The sequence below is a fragment of the Lynx rufus genome, unplaced genomic scaffold (genome assembly GCF_022079265.1).
Source record: "Lynx rufus isolate CCGP_SWC_20201006 ecotype Redwood Valley unplaced genomic scaffold, mLynRuf1.p SCAF_2, whole genome shotgun sequence".
Lineage (NCBI taxonomy): Eukaryota > Metazoa > Chordata > Mammalia > Carnivora > Felidae > Lynx > Lynx rufus.
In genome coordinates, this window is record NW_025814834.1 from 151,397,873 (window position 1) to 151,422,921 (window position 25,049).

Below are 25,049 nucleotides of genomic sequence, written 5' to 3' on the forward strand. Positions count from 1 at the left end.
AAAACTTCAGAGTTTTACACAATTCTTGAGTGGAATATTACAGTACGATGTAATGAGGTACAAAGTACCAAGAAAAATGGAACTGAAGATTAGCTTCAGTAATTTGCAATTTTGCCTTAAGTCCTTGGTAAACCATTTTGCTTTAAAAATTTGCCATTCTGAAAGGCTTAAAGAAATATTAAAATATCCCAGAAACCTGGCCTCCAAAGATGTGGCAGATCCAAGTTTATTCCGGTAGAAAGCCCCTGGGTTACACAGTATCTACCAAGGACTGTATTTTTTCTCCAGACCGAATGTTCCATGAAAGTACACATGAGAAACTTACTTTGAATCTTGATTCCAACTTATTCACAATACCTAGAAATAAGAGAATTAAATTTTAGGACTCTTAAACTGCAATTTCTAAACTCACCAAAATGACTTTTATTTGTATTTGCTACATAAACAGTGAAAGATAATTCATGGCACTTGTCCAGACATGAAAGGTTTATGAAACCCAACCAGTAGATGCCATTTTGAAAAGATGCCAGAGTTGAAATCCAAGAGGCCCTGTTGTAGCACAATCCAATACTATTCCTTCAGTACTTTATAAATGGAATTTTCTTCTACTTGTATCCATTTCCCGGGGCTGAAAATTAGAAGGAAAAAAAAAAAGTAAACAATGCTAAAAAAAAACCTCTGGGTCCATCTCTGAGACTGAATAGTCTTTAGAAGTTACTGTTCTAATATGTATGTGTGTGTGTAATGATATATAAAATTTTACAGTAAGTACTTAGGTGAAATATTGCTTATTAGAAAAGAGATGGGTTTTAAAATATTTAAGTTTTCATTTAGGACTTAAAGTGATCTCCAAACTTCTATGAAACCTCTATAGCAGTTTTCATACATACAGCAGAATCATAACGCTTATAAACAGTGCTAGGCCCCTAAGTTGCTGATTGAGTAGGTCTATGGCCCAACAATTTGCCTTCTAACAGTGGTGGTCCCACTTTGAGGACCACTGATCTAATTTAGGATACTTCAAATGAACCAGTGTTAGTCATCAGACCCAAATACTTTATCAGAGATTGGTTCTTTCAAGCTTGTGGAGGTCAGAAACACAAGGTATAAGCACTCAGAGCTTAAAATACAAAGTTTCCTTCTCATTCTATACTTTTGAAATGATATAAATGGCTCTTCAAAGAATAAGGCACATACCTTATGGACCCATTCATATTCTCCATACTTAGAATCAAAGGTTCCTTTCTGAAGAGATCTTAATTTTAAGGTAAAACGTGGTCCAAGTTCCTGAATTCCCACTTTCTTTTCACTCTTGAATATGTACCTTCAAAGATAAAGAATTAGGGAAAACAGTCTGAATAAGCCAAATGTAATTTCTTTAATATGACAGAGTTCAAGAGATACTTATTTCTCATCTACAATACTTGTCACAATACATTAGAAAACATTTTATGTTGAAAATGTATTTCATAATTGAAATCAGAGTCCATGGAGTTAAAGAACCTTCCTCACCTGTGAAATCTGAAGAAGATATAGTCCCGTTGATTGTGGAATGTGGCAACTTGCCTTCCAATAAACTGAGGATTATGGGGAAAGAGAGATGCAAACATACGTCCCACAGAATGACCCAGCCGTGTTGTGAAGTTATTCAAAATTATTTCTGGTACGTGTTCTGTAGGGTCTTTACCTCTTCTCTAGAAAAATTATGAAAAAAAATCACATTAAGGAATTAATATCCTTATTGCAAGTTCAAGTTTCAGAATTTACCTGACAAACTGATAAACTTTAAAGGTATCTTTCTTAATGATCAATTACCACAGATAACATCAATTCCATGAAATATAATACTTCTAAAATAACTTTAACATGTAGTGGCTGTACCAAAAAGTCCTACTAGAAAAGAAACTGGTTTCAGAGTAATGAAGGCTATTATTGCCTGTCTGCCATAACTCAATTACAATCTCATAAGAAAACTACTGGTAGATAAAACTTGCTTTAACCAGGAAAGCAAAGGCCATTATAAAAGCAATTAGATCTATATAAGTTACAGAGTTTACTAATCAAAAACTGCAAGGAGACCAATGCCAATTAAGGAACACGTAAAACTTACCTTAATTTCTTTACGCAAGCGAACACTGCTCATTTTAAAATGAGCGGTTGGGCCACTGGGCAAGTGACTTAGAACTAATCCATCTGTTCATAAAGCTAAGAACACACTGAACTCGGTTATTTAAATCTTAAATTGCATAAGTAACTGATCCTGTGTATGTCCAAAGGCTCCTAAATTCTGTAGCTAGATGAACAGGTAGATACATGTATTCCTCTGGGTGAAAAGAAATTTTCTTACCATACCTAAAACTAAAGACCATAAGTCAACCAAATATTTCAGAAAAATAGATTATATTAGTCCCCCTATAGTAGTCCCACTTTGTCTCTTCATGGTATGATAAATACCTCATCACTCTCAAGAGGGTATGTTGCATATTCAACAAAGTAGGTTTCTTCAAAGAGCTTATATACACTACCCTAATAGGAATGATAGACTGGATGGAATTCTAGTATAATGTTTAGGCCTTATAACCCTAAAAATGCATACTTACACATTTGTATGTACATTTTTTTGTACATTTGTAAGTATATGCTGTCAGCTTTGAAATACTGTCCCATAAACCAGAGACTCGGCTCTCTTCTTAAAATCAAGGTTATTAGTGTTTCTCAAAAGACCAGCTCTTACTCTTGGGATTACTGTGCCACAAATTAGAATCAACTATTTAATAACCATTTACTGATTGTCTACCACAAACAGACTTGGTGCTAGACACTCTCAACTACAAATGAAGTATAAGAGCCCTACCTACAATCAGCAGGGGTAGCAGTGCTAGGGCTTTAAAAGTCTGGAATGCAGCTAGCTAAGATAACATTCCTCAAATTTTTGTAACAACTTGATTTTTCCAAATACTGAACCTTAAAAGGAGGTCATAATCAGACTACTTATTTCAAATCTAACTGCACACAGTTTTACAAAACAGAAGTTTCCATTTTTGATAAAGGTATCAACATTCTCCCATTAACCCAGATTAAAAACTATGGTTATCTTCAACTTCCTCCTTCTTCCCTTCCTTGCCAAATCCTATTTACCCTCATAAATTCCTCACTTCCATAACTTCCTCTTCACCCTTACTGCTATTGTTAGTTGAGGTCCTTGAGATTTTCCAACTAGATTAAAACAGGATCCTTGCTGGCCTGACGTCTCTCCCACCATTCCAAGTACATTTCTAATACGGTAAATCGAGTTTGTATAGTAGGCTATGGGATGTGACTCATTGTATCTGGACCACTGTTTCTCATGTGCTAACTGAAAAACAAACTAGATACCTTGAGTCTTGATAACTGTACCTAATGTCAGAATACTCTCATAACAGCTTATCTACAGAGTAAAAACATCACTGTAACACTCTGTGGCCCCAAACCACCTTTCTAATCTGTATGCCTTCCCCATGTTTCCTAACTGGTAGACACTGACAGTCTTATACACCATACATATTAATCCTATCATGTACTTTTGTTCATGCTATTTGAAACACCTGCAATATTTAACTCCTCCATTAAGGTTCACTTCATCAGTGAATTCCTTTATGACTATTATTTTATATATCTGGGTGCTCCCATGTTGGGGGCATATTTACAAATGTTATATATTCTTGTTAGATTGTCCCTTATATTATGATACAGTGCCCTTCTTCATCTCATTACACTCTGTTTAAAAAGTTTGTCGAATACAAGTACTGCTACTCTGGCTTTTTTGACATCCATTTGCATGATAAATGTTTCTTCATCCCGTGTCTTTCATCCTAAGTCTTTCATCACTTGAAATCTGCACGTGTCTTTAGGTCTAAAATAAGTCTCTTGTAGGCAGCACATAGATGGATCTTGTTTCTCTACCCATTCTGACACCCTATTTTTGTTTTGCTTTTTAAGTAGGCTTCACATCCAGCGTGTAGCCCAATGCGGGGCTTGAACTCACAACCCTGAGATTAATGAGTCACACACTTAATCAACTGGGCCACCCAGGCACCCACTCCCCCTATGTCTTTTGATTGGAGTATTTACTCCATTTACATTCAGAGAAATTATTGACAGATATGCATTTAGTGCCATTTAATACTTGTTTTGTCATCGTTTCTGGAGATTTTTCTACTCAGTTCCCTTTAATAATTCTTTCAGGGCTGGTTTAATAGTCACGAACTCCCTTTAATATTTCTTTCAGGGCTGGTTTAATAGTCACAAACTTCCCCATTTTTGTTTGGGGAAATTCTTTTATCTCTTCTATTCTGATAGCCTTGCTGGACTATTTTTGGCTGTAGATTTTTCCCATTCAGCACTTGGAATACATCATGCCACTCCCTTCTGACTTGCCAAGTTTCTGTTGAGAAAGCTGCAGCTAGCCTTATGGGTCTTCCCTTGTTAAGTCAGGGACTTCTTTTGTCTTGCTGCTTTTAAGATGTTTTTATTAGTATATTTTGCAAGTTTAATTACAATGTATCTTGGTGTTGGACTGCTTTTGATTTTGATCAGAGTCTTTCATTTTCTGAACCCCAGTGAGTATCCTTATGATTGTTGCTTTAAATTCTCCAGCAGACATGTTACTTATGTCTGTTTCACTTGTTCTTTCACTTGGGATTAATTCCTCTGTCTTGGCATTTTTTTTCTAGGTCTCTGCCTTCTTCTCTGTTAGAAAAGCCCTTTAGGTTTCCTGCTTTTGAGAGTAATGGCTTTATGAAGAAGAGGTCCCATAATGTCCAGGGCCTGGCACTTGAGGGAATATCTCGTGTGTGCTGTGTGCGCTCAGTTGTGTTTTGGCTGCTCTATCCTTCAGGCCAGTCATCTGCAGAGGCTGGCCTTGCCTGCAGGGGGCAATGTTTAGTCCTTGGCCAGAATGTGGTCAATTTTAACTAGGTGTGCTCTGATCTCCTTATCAAATGAGACAAGATACTACTTCCACTAGAACTGAAGCCCTGCAGAGCAATCAGATAGGGAGATGTGGTATGGGCAGGGGTTTCTGTTGGTTTACTGGGGAAGGGGCTTGTCGCCTTGGGACTCACGCAAGCTTGACCAAGAAGGGCAGTACTGTTATTAAGGCTCACTTCAAATGCCACTTCTTTTTACACAGTTAACATTAAGCTTTAAATCTCAGCTGTCACTGTTACTTAACTATATATAGCACTTGTCACTGATTTGAGTTATAATTATGTAAATGACTTTCTTCCCAACTAATCTGTTAACTTTTGGAAGATACATTTGTTTCTGATAAATACTAGTGCCTACCACATACCAGATTATCAGTAATGTTTGAATTCCTTCTTTTCAAAATTTCCTTCTTTTCAAAAATTCATCACAGGTTCAACTTCTTGAGGTACAGCCAAAAGTATTTCTGGATCATTTGCACAATGAAAAAAAATCACACTCATGGGAGCTAAGAGAGGTAAAGGTAATTTCTTCCAACCTAAATCAACACTTCCAACCTAAATCAAATCTGCAATATCAAACAAATTGCAGATCCCCAACTTTCTAGGACATTGCAACTCAATTGTGGTTTCTGTCAAAACTACAAAATCCAAAATAATCCTTTCCTACGTACCCACATTGTACAAAAGCTTTACTTATACCTAACATAAATTCCTAACTAATTCCTAACATAAATCCTGAAGAATAGGAGTTCATTATCCCTATTTTAGTAACAACGAAAAGAGGTTGAGAAAGGTTAGGTACATAAGCTCAAATTTCAGAGCTAGGTGGCAGATCATAACAGGTGGGACTACACCTGTGCCCAAGCCCTAATGCATAGAGGTATTTTGTTATGATGACTGAGGCAAAAAGGACTTTTAGTCCCCAAAGGCCAAGAAAGCAAAACAGCCTACAAGCTGCCAAAAGTATAGGACAAAGACGTACCTAACTCAAATTTCCATTTAGAAATAATCAACAGAAGATGTTAGGTGTCTCCAGGAAAAACTTCCGCGCTTTCCCCTATACCATAACATTTACTAAAATGCCCACAACAGGACTAAGGTATTATGCCTTAAGAAACATAATACCTTAGGGGCGCCTGGGTAGCTCAGTCAGTTAAGCAAGCGCCTGACTTCAGCTCATGTGTGATCTTACCATTTGTGAGTTTGAGCCCCACATGGGGCCTGTGCTGATAACTCAGAGCCTGGAGCCTGCTTCAGATTCTGTGTCTCCCTCTCTCTCTGACCCTCTCCTGCTCACACTCTGTGTCTCACTTTCTCAACAGTAAATAAACATTAAAAAAAAAATTAAAAAAAGAAACATAATACATTTAATGTGGTCTTTGTGGGAAACCTGAAGATTTAGGTATCATTTCCTATTTTAAAAGATGAGGAAACCAAGTGGCTAAGAAACTTGACAAAAGTCACATGTAATGAAGTCTGTATTTAACATTACATCTGCCTGACTCAAAGCCACCAGACTCAGTTTAGATAGTTGACAAAGCTCTTTTCTAGAGTTAAGTTGAAAATTTATAAGCCATTCCCACCATTTGGCACTACTCTTTTACACAGCAGCCCTTCCGTATCTTGTCATGCCCCATATTCTAATTTCCCAAAGGCTGTACATCCTCAATTCTTTCAAGTTTTCTCCAAGTGTCATCATTAGGGGTCATGATTTGTTATTTGTGAGCCCATGTTAAGTCCCTAGGAATCATACACCATTTCTATTATGTGCTTACAAATTAGTCTCCCTTTAATTATTTGACATGTTTTTTTCTGGATCATGGCATATATTAACCAGCAGTCCTCTTTCTCCCTCCTTCCTCCACTTGCCTGTCTCATATATCTTCCCCCAGAGTAGCAAAGTCTCCTTTACAAGTTTGTGCACATAGTCTTTGAAGCCAGGATATCTGACCTTATTCAGTTTCTACCTTATCTTACAAACTTTTTATCCAAGATGGACTTCCAGGGCCCCCCAGCAATGTCCTCATTAGTCTTGAAGACCATTCTCTGTTAACAGAGAACACAAAAGCAATTTAGGAGGTCTGCTTTCCTAGCTTGTTTCACCAATAATTTGCCATTAACTCATTACTATATATCAATTAGAAAAGAAAATGAAATATCTTTGAAATTATAAAAATCAACATCTAGGCAGGATTATACTGATACAAACTCTATTCATTAGGACTTTTAGAAACTGCTGCATAATTCTATACTCAAAACTTATAATCCTGGGACACCCATACACACCTGTGTGCATATATATTTACGTGTATAGGAGAAGCAATCTCATATTTGGATTACTTCATTAGCCTAGTTATTTCCTTAATATAAATTTGGTCTGTGTACTGATGGTATCTTAATGATCTAATGGTTAACTTACCCTACAAGGTGTCCAATATGGTAATCAGAAAAATATTAATACATTTTGAGTAAAAAGACAATACAATTTTATAAGGAAAAGAGAACATAGCTTTCTAAAGGCAATAGATGGTGTAAGTGAAACGCAGTATCCATATAAAATAGCTCAGATAAAACAAGGATACAATGTTTATTCAATTGATGAATACCTGCTGGCAGCCTTAAAATAATGATGGTTTATTTAACTGCCAAAAATAAAAGAGGAACACAGACCTTGCCACTTTATTTTGGGAGGTAGTTTTAAGAAGGCAGCAACTACATTTTTAAAAACAGACCTCTTCTGGAATAGTTAAGTATTCAAGAGATTTTAGTTATTTTGGTACATTAACCCACAATCCAAGCCAAATTATAATATGGCCAAAAAAACATCACATTACAAAGCTAGCTTTAGTCTATTTTAGTCTCTAGAAAGCAACTCGTACAAGTGGATAACGTCTTTAACTTCTATTGAAAATAGTAAAAACCATAAAAGTTATCTAGATTTTTAAAAAATAGCTTTGACACCATTTTTAAAGCAGTGTTCATTGATTAAAAAAAAAAAAAAAAAAAAGTTATCCTGGCAGCAGGAAACTCCTGTCCCTATTTTTTATGAATCCTTAATAGTTTTAAGAATTTGACCCATTCAACTGATCATCTTTAAAATTAGTGATCTCACAGCCACAATTTGATAAATAAGTAAAACAACAGCAACAACAAATATAGGCATTCTTTATATGATCTCATTTCTGCAAACAGGAAAAAATACCTTGGTTTCAAGTGACACAGTCACCTAGGATCTGAGACTCACAGAAAAAGGATAGAGTATTCTTGGCATCTGAAACAGTAGTAAATACATAAAATGGGCTCAGATCTGCCTCAAAAATGTAATCCTGTGATACCACCTCTGGTAACATAAAATCTAGCCATATCAAACTACTTGCAGATCCCCAACTGGGTCTGCTCCTTAATGCCTCTGCCGTTACAAATGGTCTCTCTGCACTGGGCACTCTTCCTCTGCCTTATTCACCTCATTCGCCCATATTCACCAAACTGAGTTAAGCATTTTTTCCGGTCAAGTCCTTCCTCCCTGATATCCCCAGGGCAGATTTTTACCAGAGTGTGCACTGTATCCTGTATTTCTCTTTAACTGTACTACCCACTCTACATTTTTGTTAGTTTACATGTCTATTTTCTCCTACTAGATTATGAACTCCCTAAAGCTCTTGTTTATCTCTGCATCTTTCACTAAGGACTAAAGTAATGTCTTGCCTATAGCATTTGCTTGAATGAATATTTGCTAAATGAAAAAAATAGTTTATAGATTCTTGGATAGAGATACATAATTTTCTTGTTCAAAAAATTATGTTCTGAAAGTTATAGAAAACATTTCCTTATTCTTTTAAATATGTTTTAAAAGGGGGTGAAGGTGAGACAGGAAAACTTTAATAAAGAAAGGATACTTGGTGTTTTACGATCTTCATTAATAACGATCAGATCTGTGAAATCTCTTGAAATGCACTGTGGAATAATTTTTTTCAGAGCCAATCCCCTTCTGTAATAAACATGTGAGTTTGGTATAACTGTGGAGAGTTGTTCACAGAGTCGTACTGTTCTCTGCAAAACAAAATAATAGAAATCTTCTGAGATGAAAAGGAATAAAAATTTTAAGTTGGTATACATTAATAAGGAAAGGAGCAATGATTAATATGTGTTATTAATAAAGAGCAAGGGTAGGGAAAAAAATGATATCTGAACAGTATTTAATCCTTTATCAAAGACTGACCATCCTAAAGCAGTGGTTCTCAACTGGGGGTGATTATGCCCCACTAGAGGACATTGACAATATCTAGAAGCATTTTTTGGTGGTTATGACTGGTGGTAATAGTAGGGGACAGCTGGTAGTGGTATCTAGTGGGTAGAGGCCAGGGATACCGCTAAATATCCTCTAATGAACAGGGCAACCCCCATAATAAAAAACTACCCAGCCCCAAATGCTAATGGTGTTGAGGTTGATAAACCCTATCTGGAAGAATCATGCTTAGAGAACCTACATCACATCACCAGTATTCATTTTATTTAGCTTACTCACAGGCATTATCTATTAAATTACTAATTAACTCAGATCTTCTGAAAAGAGTTCTTTTAAATAGTCTAAGTAATGTAAGAAAATTAAGAATTCAATAACTACACTGATAGATATGTTTACCCCATGAGGTCTATCTGATGTTGTGATGAGAATCTTGGGAGAAGTTTGTCTGTTGAAGTAAGAAGCAAATTCATCTGTAGCTTCATCATAAGCAACCTGTGAACAGAAAAAGGATAATTTGATATCAAACACTCTACTGGGCCAGAATTTTAAAAGTAGCTCCAGCAGGATCCTATGACACTGACCTCCTTCCTGGCTGATAGGGGATTTGAAGACAGCCAGGAGGGACTTATATTAATGGTGACATAAAGAGGTTGGGTGATTTTCTACCTGTAGAATACAAGTATAAAACTGGAAAAAACTGTCAAAAACAATTTCAAGACACAAACTGAGCTGTGTTTTTTCTTGAAAAATGGCTAGGGCTGTGGGCAAGAACATCAGGAATCTTCCTTAGAACTATTCCATTTCTTCCATCAACATGGCTACAAAAATAGTAACTTTATCAACTTCGGGTCTGATGGTAGGCAAGAACCAGCAATCTTGAATCCAAGGTGGTAAACTGGATTTGAGGAGAGGTGGGTTTGAAAACCCTAGCTTTGCCAGTCTAAAGTTACTGGGCCAGTTCAGGGTAGGTGTGGATCAGCCAGAAATTTAAAGGAGAGCTCTGGAAATGTAAGAGCCATAGAGGAGCTGAGATAATCTCTCTACAAATCCCTGGCTGACAGCTGAACTATACATGGGACAGACCTAAAAAACCAGTGCACACAAAAGGTGAGGGAGACTTGAAAACTGGTTGCAACTTTGAATGCAGTCCTCAACCCACAGGTAGCTCAGTTGATAGGGGCTCAGAGGCTCAAGGTATCTCAACACAATCTCTGCCCGAATCACTGGCTTACGATTGAGCCACACAAACACAAGGACAATCACTCAGGAGGCAGGTTAAAAATAACAATAAAACAAACAAGTGGAGACACAGTGCTGTTAAAGGAAATTCAACTTTTAATGTTTGTGGGCCTTGCTCCTGGGCTCCCAAGGAAGTTATACTTTTACCAAGGTCAGAATGATTTCGCCAAACTTCAGAGCCTGGGATCTATTTCTACCCCAAGCAAATAACCTAAAAAATACTTTAAACCAAAGATAAGAGTAAAAATCTCCCGGAGTGCCTGGGTGGCTCAAGTTAATCAAGTGTCCAACTCTTGATTTTGGCTCAGGTCATGATCTCACGGTTTGTGGGACCGAGCCCCACTTAGAGCTCTGTGCTGACGGCACAGATCCTGCTTGGGATTCTCTCTGTCCCTCCCCCACTCATGCTCATGCACACCCACTCTCTCTCTCAAAATAAATAAACAAACCTAAAAAAAAAAAAATTTAAGGAAATCCTACAAGCTGAAAGAAAATGACACCAGATGGTAACTTAGATCCAAGGAAAGGAAAGAAAAGCACTGTAAATGGTAAACACGAAGTTAACTATAAAAGGCTTTTTGTGTGTGTTGTATGTGTAAATTTCTTTTTTTAAAAAACAATGAGATATTTAAAAAAAAATTTTTTTTAACGTTTATTTATTATTGAGAGACAGAGAGACTAAGCATTGAGCAGGGGAGGGGCAGAAAGAGGAGGAGACACAGAATCCGAAGCAGGCTCCAGGCTCTGAGCTATCAGCACAGAGCCCGACGCAGGGCTCGATCTCATAAACCACGAGATCATGACCTGAGCTGAACTCGGACGCTCAACTGACTGAGCCACCCAGGCGCCCGAACAATGAGATATTTTAAAGCAGAAATTACAACACTGGATTTATAACACAGACAAATGTTATATATGACAACAGCATGAACAAGAGTGAAGGAACAAAGCTATACTGGTGGAAACCTACTGTATTTACCAGAATCATGTCAGTATGTGCTGGAAGTACACTGTGATAAATTAAAGATGCATGCTGTAATTCCTACAGAAACTACTAAGAAAACCCTTAAATATATAACTTAAAAGATTAAGAGGTATTAAAATAGCATAATAAAAATATTTTTTTAATATAAGAGAAAGTCAAGGAGGAACAGAATAAAGGTATAAAATATAGTGGGGCACCTGGGTGGCTCAGTTAAACGTCTGACTTCAGCTCAGGTCATGATTTCACGGTTTGTGAGTTTGAGCCTCGTGTCGGGCTCTGTGCTGACAGCCCAGAGCCTGGAGTCTGCTTCAGATTCTCTGTCTCTCTCTCACTCTGCCCCTCCCCTACTCATGCTCTGTCTCTGTCTTTCTCAAGAATAAACATTAAAAAAAAGTATTAAAAAAATATATAAAATGTAATGAAAAAAAGTAAAAGGGCAGATGTAAATATGACTACATCAATAGTTAACATTAAATATTAATTGTCAGGGGTGCCTGGGTGACTCAGTCAGTTAAGCGTCTGACTTGTACTCAGGTCATCATCTCACAGTTCATGGGTCTGAGCCCTGCGTTGGGCTCTGTGATGAGAGCTCAGAGCCTGGATCCTGCTTCGGATTCTGTGCCTCCCTCTCTCTCTGCCCTTCCCCCACTCACACTCTGTCCCTCTCTCTCAAAAATAAATAATAAACATTAAAAAAATTTTTTAATTAAAAAAATACATACTAATTGTCAGGCTGAATAAAAAAAGCAACATCTGTGACATTTTATCATTATTATTTTTTAAATGTTTATTTTTGAGAGAGAGTGAGAGAGCAGGGGTAGGGGTGGGGAGAGAGGATCCGAAGCAGGCTCTGCACTGACAGCAAAGAACCCAATGTGGGACTCGAACTCACAAACAATGAGACCATGACCTGAGCTGAAGTCTGACACTTAACTGACTGAGCCACCCAGATGCCCCTGTAAGTGACACTTTAAATTCAAAGATATAAACTGGTTGAAAGTAAAAAAGAAGAAATGAAGAAAGTAAAAAATGAAAAAAGAAGATATACCATGTAAACAGTAACCATAAAAGAGTTTAGGTGGCTATGTGTATATGAAACAAAACAGACATTAAGAAATATGGCTATGGACAATCGAAGGGATGGGACAATATGGGACACTGGATTAAGGGTCAATTGAATAAGAAGAGATGAATAATTCAGCAATTATAGTTTGAGGTTTCAATACTCCTCTCTCAGTAACTGATAGAAAATTCAGCAAGAATATAGAAAACATGAACACCACAATCAAACTTAAAACAACTCTTAATATACTTCAAAACAGCAAAATATACATTTTCCAAAGGAACACAGAACATTTTCAAGAATAGATCTTATCCTAAAACACAGAACAGTTCTTTACTTAAAAAGGACTAAAATCAAACAGAGTATGTTCCAGAACCACAATAAAATTGAATTCGAAATCAACAGCAGAAATATATGTGGGAAATCCTCAAATATTTGGAAATTAAACAACATACTTCTTGATAATCAATGAGCCAAAGAAGAAATAACAAGAGAAATTAGAAAATATCTTGAACAGAATGAAAATGAAAACACAACAAACATATCAAAAGGTATGAGATGTAGCTAAAGTAGTGCTTTGGAGGAAAATGATAGCTTTATCAGATTATATTAAAAAGAAAGAAAGTATAAAATCAGTAATGTAAGCTTCCATTTTAAGAAACTAGAAAAAGAAGAATAAATGAAACCTTAAATAAGTAAAATAAACAACATAATAAGAACCGGGGGAAAACAATGAAATAAACGTCAAAGGAAAAAAAAAAAAAAAAAAAGAAATTACCAGAAGAAATGAACAAATCTCCCATTAAAGGAGATACTTAGATTTGAATAATAATGAAGAAACACATCTTAAAACTTGTGCGATATACCAAAAGTAGTACTTACAGGGAATTTTGTGGCCTTAATTGCTCACAATAGAAAGGAAGAAATAGAAAGGAAGATGAAAAATGAGTTAAATAAGAAGAATAAACTCAACAGAGTAACAGGAAATAAATTATAAAGATAATGAGAGATACAAATAAATTAGAAAACAAAATTTCAAGAGATGATCAAAGAAAAAAGTAGTTTGAAAAGAGTAACAAAATAGATGTATCTCTGGTGAAAAGCCCAAATAAATAATATTAGGAATGGAAAGGGACATTTCTGCAGTCTCACTTATAAACATAGATGTACATATTCTAAACAAAGTACTGACAAACCAAAACATGTAAAAGATAAAACATTGTAATTAAATTGTATTTACCCCAAGAATGCAAAAGAGATTTAACATTAGAAGATCCATTTCATTTCCTACATTGGTACTATAAAGGAGAAAAACTACATATTTATCTCAATATTTGCAGAAAAAGTACATAATTATCTCTATTTTCAGAAAAAGCATTTGATAATGTTTCACATTCATTCATGATAAAACAAACACCCCCCTCCCGCAACAAAAAAAGAAATAGATTTTCCTTAACATATAAGGAGAATCTACCATTAATGACACAAACATTAAAGATGGCATGTTAGAAGTATTCTCTTTAAAACCAAGACCAGGGCATAGATGCCACTATTGCGTTTTCTATTTGTTTCACATTATGCTGGAGGCTCTAGTCAGCACAAAAGAAATAAATGATTAATGGATTGAAAGTTATTTGTAGAAATGATTAGCTAAACATGAAATGGAAACAATATTTAGACAACTTATTGGAGACGAATCTAGGTGATCTACTGTTTAGAAGATCACAGTCCAAAAATCAATTGTATTTTTATAAATCAGCAAATAAAACAATTCTCAATGAGATGTGATTTACACTGATAAAAAACATAAGATAGCCATCAATAGCTCTAAAAAGATTTATATGTACACCTTGCATGAAGAGAATTATAAAATTCACTGAATCACATTTTTAAAGACCTAAAAAGAGCAATATACAAATAGATCCCCTGAGTGATCTACTTTAATACAATTTTTATAATTTTATATGGCAGACCAAAGGTCCAAAAAGAGAATGAACATTTCTGAAGAGAGATTTGAGGATGGATGTGGGGAGGGGCATCTTGCTCTAATAAACTTACCATGAAGATAAATAATTATAAAAATAAAGAAGTGATACAGTGACAAACTGACCAAACTGACCAACAGCCCAGAAAAAGGCTGATATTTTGTGTGTATATGTGGCACGGTGCTTGGTGCACTGACAGATGCCAAGTTCCTAAAACAGATCCCAGTACACAGTAGGCAGTCAATAAACATTTGCTAGAAGACTGACTGACTGAATGAATGAATGAATGACTATATGAGGAAATAGGAAAGTATGTCAATAATAGTACGGTTTGAAAGCAAACAAACATAACCAAAACCAAATTCCCTGCACACACACAAAAAAAATTTAAAACTTGATTCTCTCACCATACTGTAACAAACTATTTAAAGGGAAATGTGAAAAGTGAAAAGTGGATGATTATCTTGAAACCAAGAGTTTTGTGAGGACACAAAAAATATCAAATGTTATCCTTATATCAAAATTTCTAGTACTATAAAACTCTATAATGAGAAATGCTTTTCAAATGATATTAAAAACAACAGAAGTACTATAAATTAAATGACAAAAAGTTTACCTGGTCATAAAATATAATACATTTCTATAAAATGAGTAGAATCAGAGTTTTTCCTATAGGATTATTGAGAAATTCAGTTATGAAACAATCTATAGCAAATAATATACCAACATTATAGCTGAATCAGTCCATTATACAACTTCACCAGCCAGTACTTTAAATATCAACATATGAACAAATAATTTGTCAAATGTGGTCATCCAAATTTATTTAAGACTTCCAACATTACCTCTTCATCATTAGGGTCTACTATAGTTTCATCATGCACTCGCTGGTTGTCAATGGTTTTTGGTATAGGCTTTGGTGGAGCCTAAATTAAAAAAAAAAAAAAAAAACAGATTAAGTTTTAGAAGGATTTTACGTTAATAATTTTGCATTTGGGTTAGGGACGAGTAACAGAAATGTGTAAATAATCCAAAGCCTCAATCTGTTCCTCATTTCCATTGCTGTATCAATCCTAATAATAATACTGAGTAAGAGGTTTTTTTTTTTTTTTTTAACTCTAAGCAGAGACCTAAACATACTGGAAGAATTGCTAACTGAATGAAATGGTCTAAAACCATTCAGAAGTAGCAGAAAGAAGAAACTGCGATCAAAGTAATTATACACTAAGAAAAATATCAAATACATTGGAAAAATTATAGTGGACCCTTGATCAACATAGATTTGAACTGTGCAGGCCCACTTATATGTGCATTTTTTATAGTACAATACTATAAGGTATTTTCTCTTATAATTTTCCAAATAATATTTTCTCCAGCTTATTTTATAGTAAGCATACAAGGGCGCCTGGGTGGCTCAGTCGGTTGAGTGTCCAGCTTCAGTTCAGGTCATGATCTCACAGTTTGTGAGTTCGAGCCCTGCATCAGGCTCTGTGCTGACGGCTCAGAGCCTGGAGCCTGTTTCGGATTCTGTGTCTCCCTCTCTCTCCGCTCCTCCCCTGCTCATGCTCTGTCTCTCTCTCTCTCAAAAGTAAACATTAAAAAAAAATTTATAGTAAGCATACAGTATATAATACATATAACACATAAATATGTGTTAATTCACTTTATGTTATCAGTAAGACTTCAGGCCAATAGTAGGGTATGGGATTTTCACATGTGCAGGAGTGGAGTTAGTATTCTGCACCCCAACCCCCATGTTGTTCAAGAGTCAAATGTACAAAGGTACATATATATGGAACTTTGTTCCAATACTTTCAGAAAGCTCTTCAGAAATAAATTACAAGGGTTGCCTGGGTGGCTCAGTTAGTTGGGCGCCCAACTCTTGATTTCAGCTCAGGTCATGATCCCAGGGACTAGGGATTGAGCCCTGTGTGGGGTTCTACGCTAAGCATGGAGCCTGCTTGGGATTCTCCTCTCTCTCTCTCTCTCTCTCTGTCCCTCTCTCCACATGCATGCATACATGCATACTCTCTCTACAATTAAAATTTAAAAAACACCAGAAATAAATAACCAAAGCTACAAATCTATCTGCTGAACTAGTAACTCCAGTTTGAAGCATTTATGGTAAGGTATGAAAGAGAGAAGCAATTTATGAACAGCAAATACAGCAAACATCCAAAAACAGGGTAAAGACTGTGACACTTCAACATAATGGAATATTGTTAGAATTGGAAATCATGTATACTCAGCTTAGACCAAAAAACTGTGTAAATGAAATGCTACAGAGCAGGAATACAGAACTGTAAGCATATACTGACTAAAACAAATTCAAAACATATGGTTTTGAATGTTAGCAGAGATAGGAAGAAATAAGAACTGCTAAACTCTCTAGGATTTCATTTCTTATTACTCTATGAAACAAATATTAAGTTTTAAGTAATTTTTTAAAGAAGGCATTTCTAGGAATTCATTTTTACAGTCCAAAAACAAGAATGGTGATATATCCAAAGGTGATTGGCATATTTGCTATAACTGGCTGATTACTGAGAGTTAAAAGAGAATAACTGCTGATAGAATTCTGCAGGTTAAAACAGTCTAAAACTGGCAATTTCATGTGATTTAACCTAGTCCTATTAAGAGAAGGCATGAAAAGGCAGAGTGTTTAGTTTGCATATAATCTTTACATTTTTCATTTTCCTCAAAAATGCTTATCATTCCTTGGTACCTTATCTTAAGAGACAGTAGAGGAGGAAGAGTTGTATGTTCTAAAAATTTTGCAAGCATAAATCAAAATCTAACACTAGCTATAAATAAAATGAAATTAAAGGAAAACAGCTTAGTTGTGGATGTATTTAGCAGTTCTTTTAAAAATTTTCAGTAGACTTCATTTCTTATCAATATCACAAAAGTAGCCAAATCGTTTTTGGATGTATTATCTTTACTCTCTTCTTTGCCATAGTGCATCCAAGTATCTCACTTTCCTCCCACTTGCCATTCTCAGTCTTCAAAGGGTTAATATCCTCTGTATCAGCTTTCATTCCTACACACCTCAATCCTACAACAGAACAGGCTGCATCCTGCCTTTCCCCAAGAGCCTTTGCTTCAAGTCACAAAAACTCCAACCACAGGCCTAAACTGGGAAGCTTCCCCAAAAGTTTTCCAAAGTCAGAAAGATAAGTCCCTATCTCCCAAACACGTAAAATTAAGTAAAATAAGCAAGTTAAAGTAGACATACCATTTACACAAAATTTTGAAAAAAATACAAAACATCACTATTGTGTTCATTGTTTAGGGACACAAACCTAAAGATAAGAAAGAAATGCATGGAAACAAGAAAATGGCAATTTCATAAGTGGTTAGCTTTGGAGGGGAAAGCAATCAGTAAGAAGCATCCAAAGGACTTCGAAAATTATTTGCTAATGCAATGTTTTCTAAGCTAGGTAATGAATGGAAAGGGGTTTGTTATTTTATTTTCATATCTTTTATACATTGGAAATATTTTATAGTAAGTTTTAAAAGAAAGCGATACAACATAAACATAAGGGAGCATTACTCAACATAAGACAGAAAGCAGGTGGCCAAAAATGTTATTTACCTTATCACCAAGAGCTTCTCTCTCTTTTTTAAGTTTTTTCTTAATTGCCAACTTTTCCTAAAAGGTTTAAAAAAAAACAAAACAGAAAAATATTGAGAAACCATCAGTTATATCACAAACACATACTGAAACTACACATTACTAATGCTACGGCCACTTTATCTCAGCAATCTTTGTAACGCATTAAAGCAAACACCCTGACACAGACTTTCATACCAAAGTTATTGTAAACCAAATAAGCTGGCTAATCAATAAACAAAGGTCTTTCTCCTTCAAAAAATTGAAATTGGCAAGTATGAATATTTAAAGTTTGCCTTTTTACCTTTTACTTTTTATCTTACTATAAAGCCTCAAATTAAGTGAAAATGTGAAACGCCCATCTAAAACTAGTTAACACGTTTTTGTGGCTGTTTTATTTTGCATTCCTAACAAGTTGCATTCTAAAGAAAACCATGATGGCTATGCCGGTTGCTTCTCTTGGAAAATACTACAAGTAAATGAGAATGGGAGATGCGTTTTCAGATTGCTTCCAATAAACCACCATTAGTTATTCATAAATTTTACAATCAAAATATGCTTTTAAAATTATTAAGGACTTGCAAAGTGAGTTACATTTGTACTGTAAATTTGTACCTGCTGGAAATTTCTGAACAGAATGCTCACTTACACACACAGAAGTGCTCTCCCGGGCACGCCCTCCCCCCCAACGCCTGTAGACCCTCCATACATCAAATCTCAGATTATAGTGTTAAGAAGTCTTCGAGGAGGCCCTTCCCGCAAACGCGCTCACCAGAATGAGTTAGATTCTCTACGTACTCCAAAAGCACTCTGGCGCTTATGAGTAAGGCACTATTCAGGGCCTCAAAAGATGTAGTATCTAATAAGAGGAGACAGGCAAGTAAAAAGAATATTATGTGCGGGAACTTTTATGATGTACAGGAATAAACAAATGCTTGCTTCCGAGTGCAACGTAACCACAAATAAGCACTGTGATCTTGAGCTTTATTTATCTCCTCATATCTGTTTATCTCCTAGAACAGTATGAGGACAACGCTACAAATATAATTACCAGAAACTTCACAGAAATACTTTAGGTAAGAGTTGCTGCCCAGGAATCAGAAAAGCATCACTGGATTCACGTACTGCCTGTATTACAGGCTCTAGAAATTTGCCAACGTTAGGTGCACGGGTCGAAGCACAGAGATGGGAGACTTTCTCTTTCCAGGTCAGGAGGGGGATTTTTTTTTTTTTTTTTTTTTTTTTTCCACTGCTAGGAGAGCGGGACTTCTTGCTTTCATTCTCAGCCAGGGAACGTAGGCAGGGGCTGGAAAGAGAATCCTCGTCGCTCAGGCAAAAAGCTGAACCTAGACAGAATCCCCAAAGCAGTGCGAGGGGACCAGGGCATTAGAACGTCAGCGTCATCATTCTAGATTAATTACCGCCTCCGGGACGCCAAGCCACGGCCACCACGCAAGTGCTATTCCCTTCCCCACTGTCGTGCGCGCGCGCGGATGCAGCGCATGCGCCCTGCAGCCTCGGCCCCGTCATACCTTTCGCTGCTGCTGTTTCCACCGCGTGAACATTAAGTGTCGCCGTTGTTTGTTCTTAATTTCCGAAATGCTGAAGCCTGGGGGAAAGGCAGCCGTTTTCGGGGGTTGGACCCCGCTTTCTGTCGCCCCATCCTCAGCTACTGCGGCCTCTTGAGGTTCTTCGGCGGTTGCTTTCCGCTTCAGGCCTTTCTTTCCTTTAGTGCCGCTCTTATCCCCGGCCTTCGCCATGGTGTTTGCTCCGTAGCGTCTGTACGGAAACGGAAATAGCTTACCCCTCCGACTCCCTTACCTAGTCTTTTACTTCCGGGGTCAGGAAGTTCTTAAAGAAAAACGTGGACTACTTTGTGAGCTTCAGCAGTTTTAGAAGGTGCTGAAATTTAGTTTTGAGGAAAGTTTAGGGGGGCTGCCCAGCTGTATGAATAGTGGAGTGATGAGTTCGCAGAAGTCTTTATTAAGCATCTGCTATCTGCCGAATCCTCAAAATACTGAAACAAAACAGTCTTTGCTGTATAAAATTTACATTCTACTGGAGAAAGACCTGAAATGAGCACACAAATAGTGTGATGAGCTATAAAGTAACACATGGCAAGGAAAAAATAGAACCGGATAAAGGAAGAAGAGAGGGTAGAGGGGCAGTTGCAGCTTTTAAATAGGATTGTTAGAGAAGCCTTCTGGAAAAAGTTACATTGAGCAAAGATTTGAAAGAGGTAACAGATAAACTACTCAATTATTTGAGAAAAGAGCTGCTCGTCTGAGTAAAGCTTTTATCTAGGAAAAAAGCTGTCCATGCAACAGAAACATAAAATTCCAAGACTCCTAGTCTGCAGCAAGCATGGTACGTTTGGGAAACTGTGGAAGCCAGGATTAATATGAGAAAGGAGGACAGTGGGTAGGGGAAGGGTTTAGAAGTAAGAGATTGTGTAAGATTTTGTAAGAGCTTTGGCTTTTATTTTATGTGAGATGCACATTTCCTGGAGGATTTTGAGAAAAGAAACGACACGATTTGACTTACATTTTGAAAGTATCATCCAAGCCCTTCTTTGGAGAATAGACTTTAGGGCAAGGAAAGTGAAGGAGGGGAGAAATGACAAGTGGCTTGAACCAGAGTGGTTCTAATGGAGGTGGTGAGAAGTGATCAGATTCTTTTGCAAGGTATAGTTCCTGATGATTGAATGAAGTGCATGAGAGAAAGAGAAGAGTTTAGATGACCCCAAGACTTTTGAACTAAACAACTGGAAGGATGGGGCTATCATCATTTGAGATGAGACAGATTTAAGGTAGAGCTAATTTGAAGGGTAAGATCAAGATTTCAGTTCTGGAAATAATTGAGTTTGAGACACTTAGTAGTCAACTGATTGTTGTTGTTGGTTGGGATGTATGATTCTGCAGCAGGAGACAAAGGTATGGACTAGAGATAAAAATGTAGGAGTCATTGGAATATAGATAGTATTTCGAATCATTACAGTGAGTGTGGATAAAGAACTGAAAAAAAGAAGAGGACCAAGGACTGAGCACTGGAACGATCCTGCATAAAGAGCTGGAGAGAAAAGGAGGACCCACTAAAGGAGAATGAGAAGGGAAAATGAAGAGAGTGTCATAAGAGCCAAGGGAAGAAAATGTTTCCCCAATGGTTAAATTTTTCTGTATTCTTCATTTTAATTTCATGAAAATTAAACAGAGGCAAAATACTTCCTTTTGGTTTACTGTTAGGAGTTAGTTTTCCAGAAACTGCCTTAATTTGAAATTATATGTTTAAATATTGACATTGAGTGTTTTGATAATCCAATATTTTGATGTCCATACTGCATTTTTTTACCCATTTAAGTTCTTTTACGCAGGATGTTGAAAACATCAAAACTTCATCTTCCAGAATACAAAACCTGCTATGAAGTCACAAGTCCAAAATCGTGATTAGAAAACTAAAGCCAGCATATTTAGATACAAAACTGAATTATGCAATATAATAGAAAGGAAAAGATGTTGAGCTCTAAAATTACTGACATACTTTGGTTTGGCTGCAGTAAGTCATAAGATTTTATGTAACATCTAAAGAGGAACAATCAGATCAAGAACGAGAGGAGGGGGAAGTAAGAGGAGACAAACCAAACTTTATCTAAAAAATATAGACTGCAAAAGTATTTTGGAAATGTCTTCTAGTCTTAATATTTTATTTCCCTACATATAATATATACTTTCCTTATAAGAACACAAAATAATCCTGAAATGTGTTATTTTTTTAATGTTTATGTATTTTTGAGAGAGAGAGTGTGAGTGGGCGAAGGAGAGAGAGAGAGAGGGAGACACAGAATCTGAAACAGGCTCCAGGCTCTGAACCGTCAACACAGAGCCCGATGAGGGGCTCAAACTCAGGAATGGCGAGATCATGAGCTAGGCCAAAGTCAGATGCTTAACCAACTGAGTCACCCAGGCACCCCAATCCTGAAATGGATTTAGATAATTGTCTTAAGTTTATTCAGAGGTACTATACAAATGAGATTATAAGGTGATTAATATAGAGACTTCCTATTTTTTCTTCATGGCTTATTTGTCAAAATAGTTGTGTGAGTTGAATGAAAGGATTTCTGTTATCAGAATAAAATCCATATTCTGCAGAAGTCACAAAAGCATTGTTCAGTTCTGCCAATATATATTTAAACTGCTCAATAAAGGAACAGTGTGAATGAGTATGATTGAAACAGTGGGCTCGGGGCGCCTGGGTGGCTCAGTCGCTTAGACACTATAAAATCTCAATTAAATCACATAATCTCTGTGAGCCTCAATTTCTTGATCTGTAAATGGGGCTAATTATATTGTCATGTAGGTTGTTGAGATAAGGTATGCTAAAGAAACATATCCAATAAATGCTAACTAGCTGTTTTTATAATTCTGGGTATAAAAGACTATGACAAACAGTGTGGAGAAAAAAGATATCATGATTGCCCTCAAGTAGCTTATAGCTTAGAAAAAGTTGAAGCATAATTCTAGTATATGTATTAAAAAGTGGTTCAAAGGGGCGCCTGGGTGGCTCAGTCGGTTAAGCGTCCGACTTCAGCTCAGGTCACGATCTCGCGGTCTGTGAGTTCGAGCCCCGCGTCGGGCTCTGTGCTGACAGCTCAGAGCCTGGAGCCTGCTTCCGATTCTGTGTCTCCCTCTCTCTCTGTCCCTCCCCCGTTCATGCTCTGTCTCTCTCTGTCTCAAAAATAAATAAACGTTAAAAAAAAAAAAAAAGTGGTTCATGTTGAGTGCTCCTTAACTTGATGTCCATTTCGGCCATTTGCTTTTTCTCACTAATTGCTTCATTGTCTGATATTCTCAGGGTACATTCCTGATATAGTATATGTTGTTTTAAAATGAAACAATTTAAATATTTAATAAATATGTTTGCTTATCTGTATTCATTCTGACATATGAGATACCCTGAAATAGAACTCTTGGACACCAGATGAATTCAATGATCCAAACTAACAAATGACCAAGAGTCTGTTCACAAAATTGGATCTATTATTTTACAATATGACTTAAGCTCTTTGTATCACAAAAATTATTCCAGAGGCACAAAATATTAATCCATTGCATAAGAATAAGGGGTACCAGTTTTGGGATTGGAAGATGTTTTATTTATAATGTGGTATAAACGTTTGACAAACCTTTGTTTGACAAACACTAAATTAATGCTTCCTGAACTTGAATTATGCCATATAATTTGTTGGTAAGAACTGTTAAGGAAAAAACAAAATGGGGGCCACAGTTTGAAAATATCTCTAGACTAACCAGCACTCATAGTCACATAACCAACACTTAAACTATTCTGATTTCCCCCAAATACTGACTGACCTAAAGCAAAACTTGAGCTTTTTTTTCAAGTCAGTGTCACTTTGTAGCTTCCCAGCTAATCAGCTGCACACAATTAAGCTTGCACAGTGCTACTACACTAAAAAGACTAAGTTTTTAGTTACCAAACACATTAAACAACAATGTACTCTCTCATTCATGCTTTATAAACTGAGTTGTAACTGCTAAAAGCTGAGCTCCTAACCCCTTTTAGCTTGAAATCTCTCTGCGAAGAGTTTTGTTTCTTGCTCAATAAAATGTTCATATCAAACAAAGCTCTCAGAAGTTTCTTTTGACAAAAACAATAGACCTATTACAGAAGTAGCCTGTCAACTGTGGGTGCTTTCATTGGTACTCAAGAGCTGTTATTGGCCCTTAAACTACTTATCTCAAGGAATTTTGAGAATCCTCTTTTTTTGTTTATTCTATACTTTAAGCTGTCTACATGATTAAGGAGGTTTGTTTCTCGGGCTTTACTGACCAGGAAGTTGGTTGAAAAGTTATTACAGGGATTCATAGTGTCAATAGGACTGTCACAGTGGCAGCTTTCCTGTGAAAGAAGTTAAAGTCAGCAAGAGTATAATCAGTACAATTTTGTGAGATGTTAGAACCACACCCCCTCCTACCTGAAACTCAATTAGTGACTCAAACATGAAGATTTTTCAGATATCAAAGACCTGAAGAATAATTGTATGGTGAATGCTGTCATCTTGGTATACTCCACACTGTGAAAGAGACATAATGCGTGTGCTACCCTTTCCAGAAACTAGAAATATATTAGGAGACCAGAAGTTTTCTTCCAGAAATAAGTCTTCAGATCATGCCTTTGGAGTAATTTCTAATCGTTTCCTTGAGGCATTTAACTTTTTTCAGCATATTCTAAACTCGGCCATGATGCAATAGGATACAAGGGCAGTTTTTACTATATTTCCCGAGTGATTTGATGCTAAGCAATAAGGTGAGCTATTTGGATAAACAGATTCTTTTCTGCCTGTTAATATTTCCAGAGTGTAGGGGTGCCTGGGTGGCTCAGTCAGTTGAGCGTCCGACTTCGGCTCAGGTCATGATCTCGCGGTCTGTGAGTTCGAGCCCCACGTCGGGCTCTGTGCTGACAGTTCAGAGCCTGGAGCTTGCTTCTGATTCTGTGTCTCCCTCTCTCTCTGCCCCTCCCCCTCTCATGCTCTGTCTCTCTCTCTCTCTGTCAAAAATAAACACTAAAAACATTTAAGAAAATATATATTTCCAGAGTATATATAGTTCCACATGTGTCTTACCTGGTGATACACATTCTTAACCCCTACTTGACCAGGGAAAGCAACACCACAATCAAATTGCAGTTTCACTAAAATATCATCTCCTAAAATGATTTCTGGTTGTTTGGGTCATCAAAGGAGCTTTTATGCATATCTTTGAAATACATATGGTGCCTCTGGCTTATGTTTCTGATAATGGAACAACCATAAATATAATTTAAATAACAACCTAGAATGGCTTTTATGTGTCTAAGAACTTTTTCTGTTGTTTCATTCATTCAACACATACTTATTAAATCATACTTCATGCCAGATCCTTTGGTTCTAGCAGTAAA

The 25,049-nt window shown here is 36.6% G+C and overlaps 1 protein-coding gene across 1 annotated transcript; it reads right to left on the bottom strand.

Annotated features, from left to right (window-relative positions):
• Positions 1-403: 403 nt before the first annotated feature.
• RPF1 (ribosome production factor 1 homolog) lies at positions 404-19,872 on the bottom strand. The gene is made up of 9 exons (XM_047083281.1): positions 19,631-19,872; positions 18,081-18,137; positions 15,331-15,411; positions 9,610-9,705; positions 8,864-9,017; positions 2,111-2,193; positions 1,513-1,694; positions 1,198-1,324; positions 404-628 (listed from the first exon to the last, which is right to left on the bottom strand). Exons 1-9 carry the CDS (start codon positions 19,856-19,858, stop codon positions 587-589), a joined length of 1,050 nt encoding a protein of 349 aa, XP_046939237.1. The 5' UTR covers positions 19,859-19,872; the 3' UTR covers positions 404-586.
• Between the last annotated feature and the right edge of the window lie 5,177 nt (positions 19,873-25,049).

What these genes read in the sequence shown, in the direction of transcription:
- RPF1 (XM_047083281.1), bottom strand. Translation starts at nt 19,858, where the DNA reads ATGGCGAAGGCCGGGGATAAGAGCGGCACTAAAGGAAAGAAAGGCCTG. An exon ending in TGAAGATCGTAAAACACCAA is followed by an intron (nt 2,194 to 8,863) that starts GTATCCTTTCTT and finishes CTTTATGAACAG; the next exon opens with ATGGATTAGTTCTAAGTCAC. An exon ending in GCTTGCGTAAAGAAATTAAG is followed by an intron (nt 1,695 to 2,110) that starts GTAAGTTTTACG and finishes TAATTTTTCTAG; the next exon opens with AGAAGAGGTAAAGACCCTAC.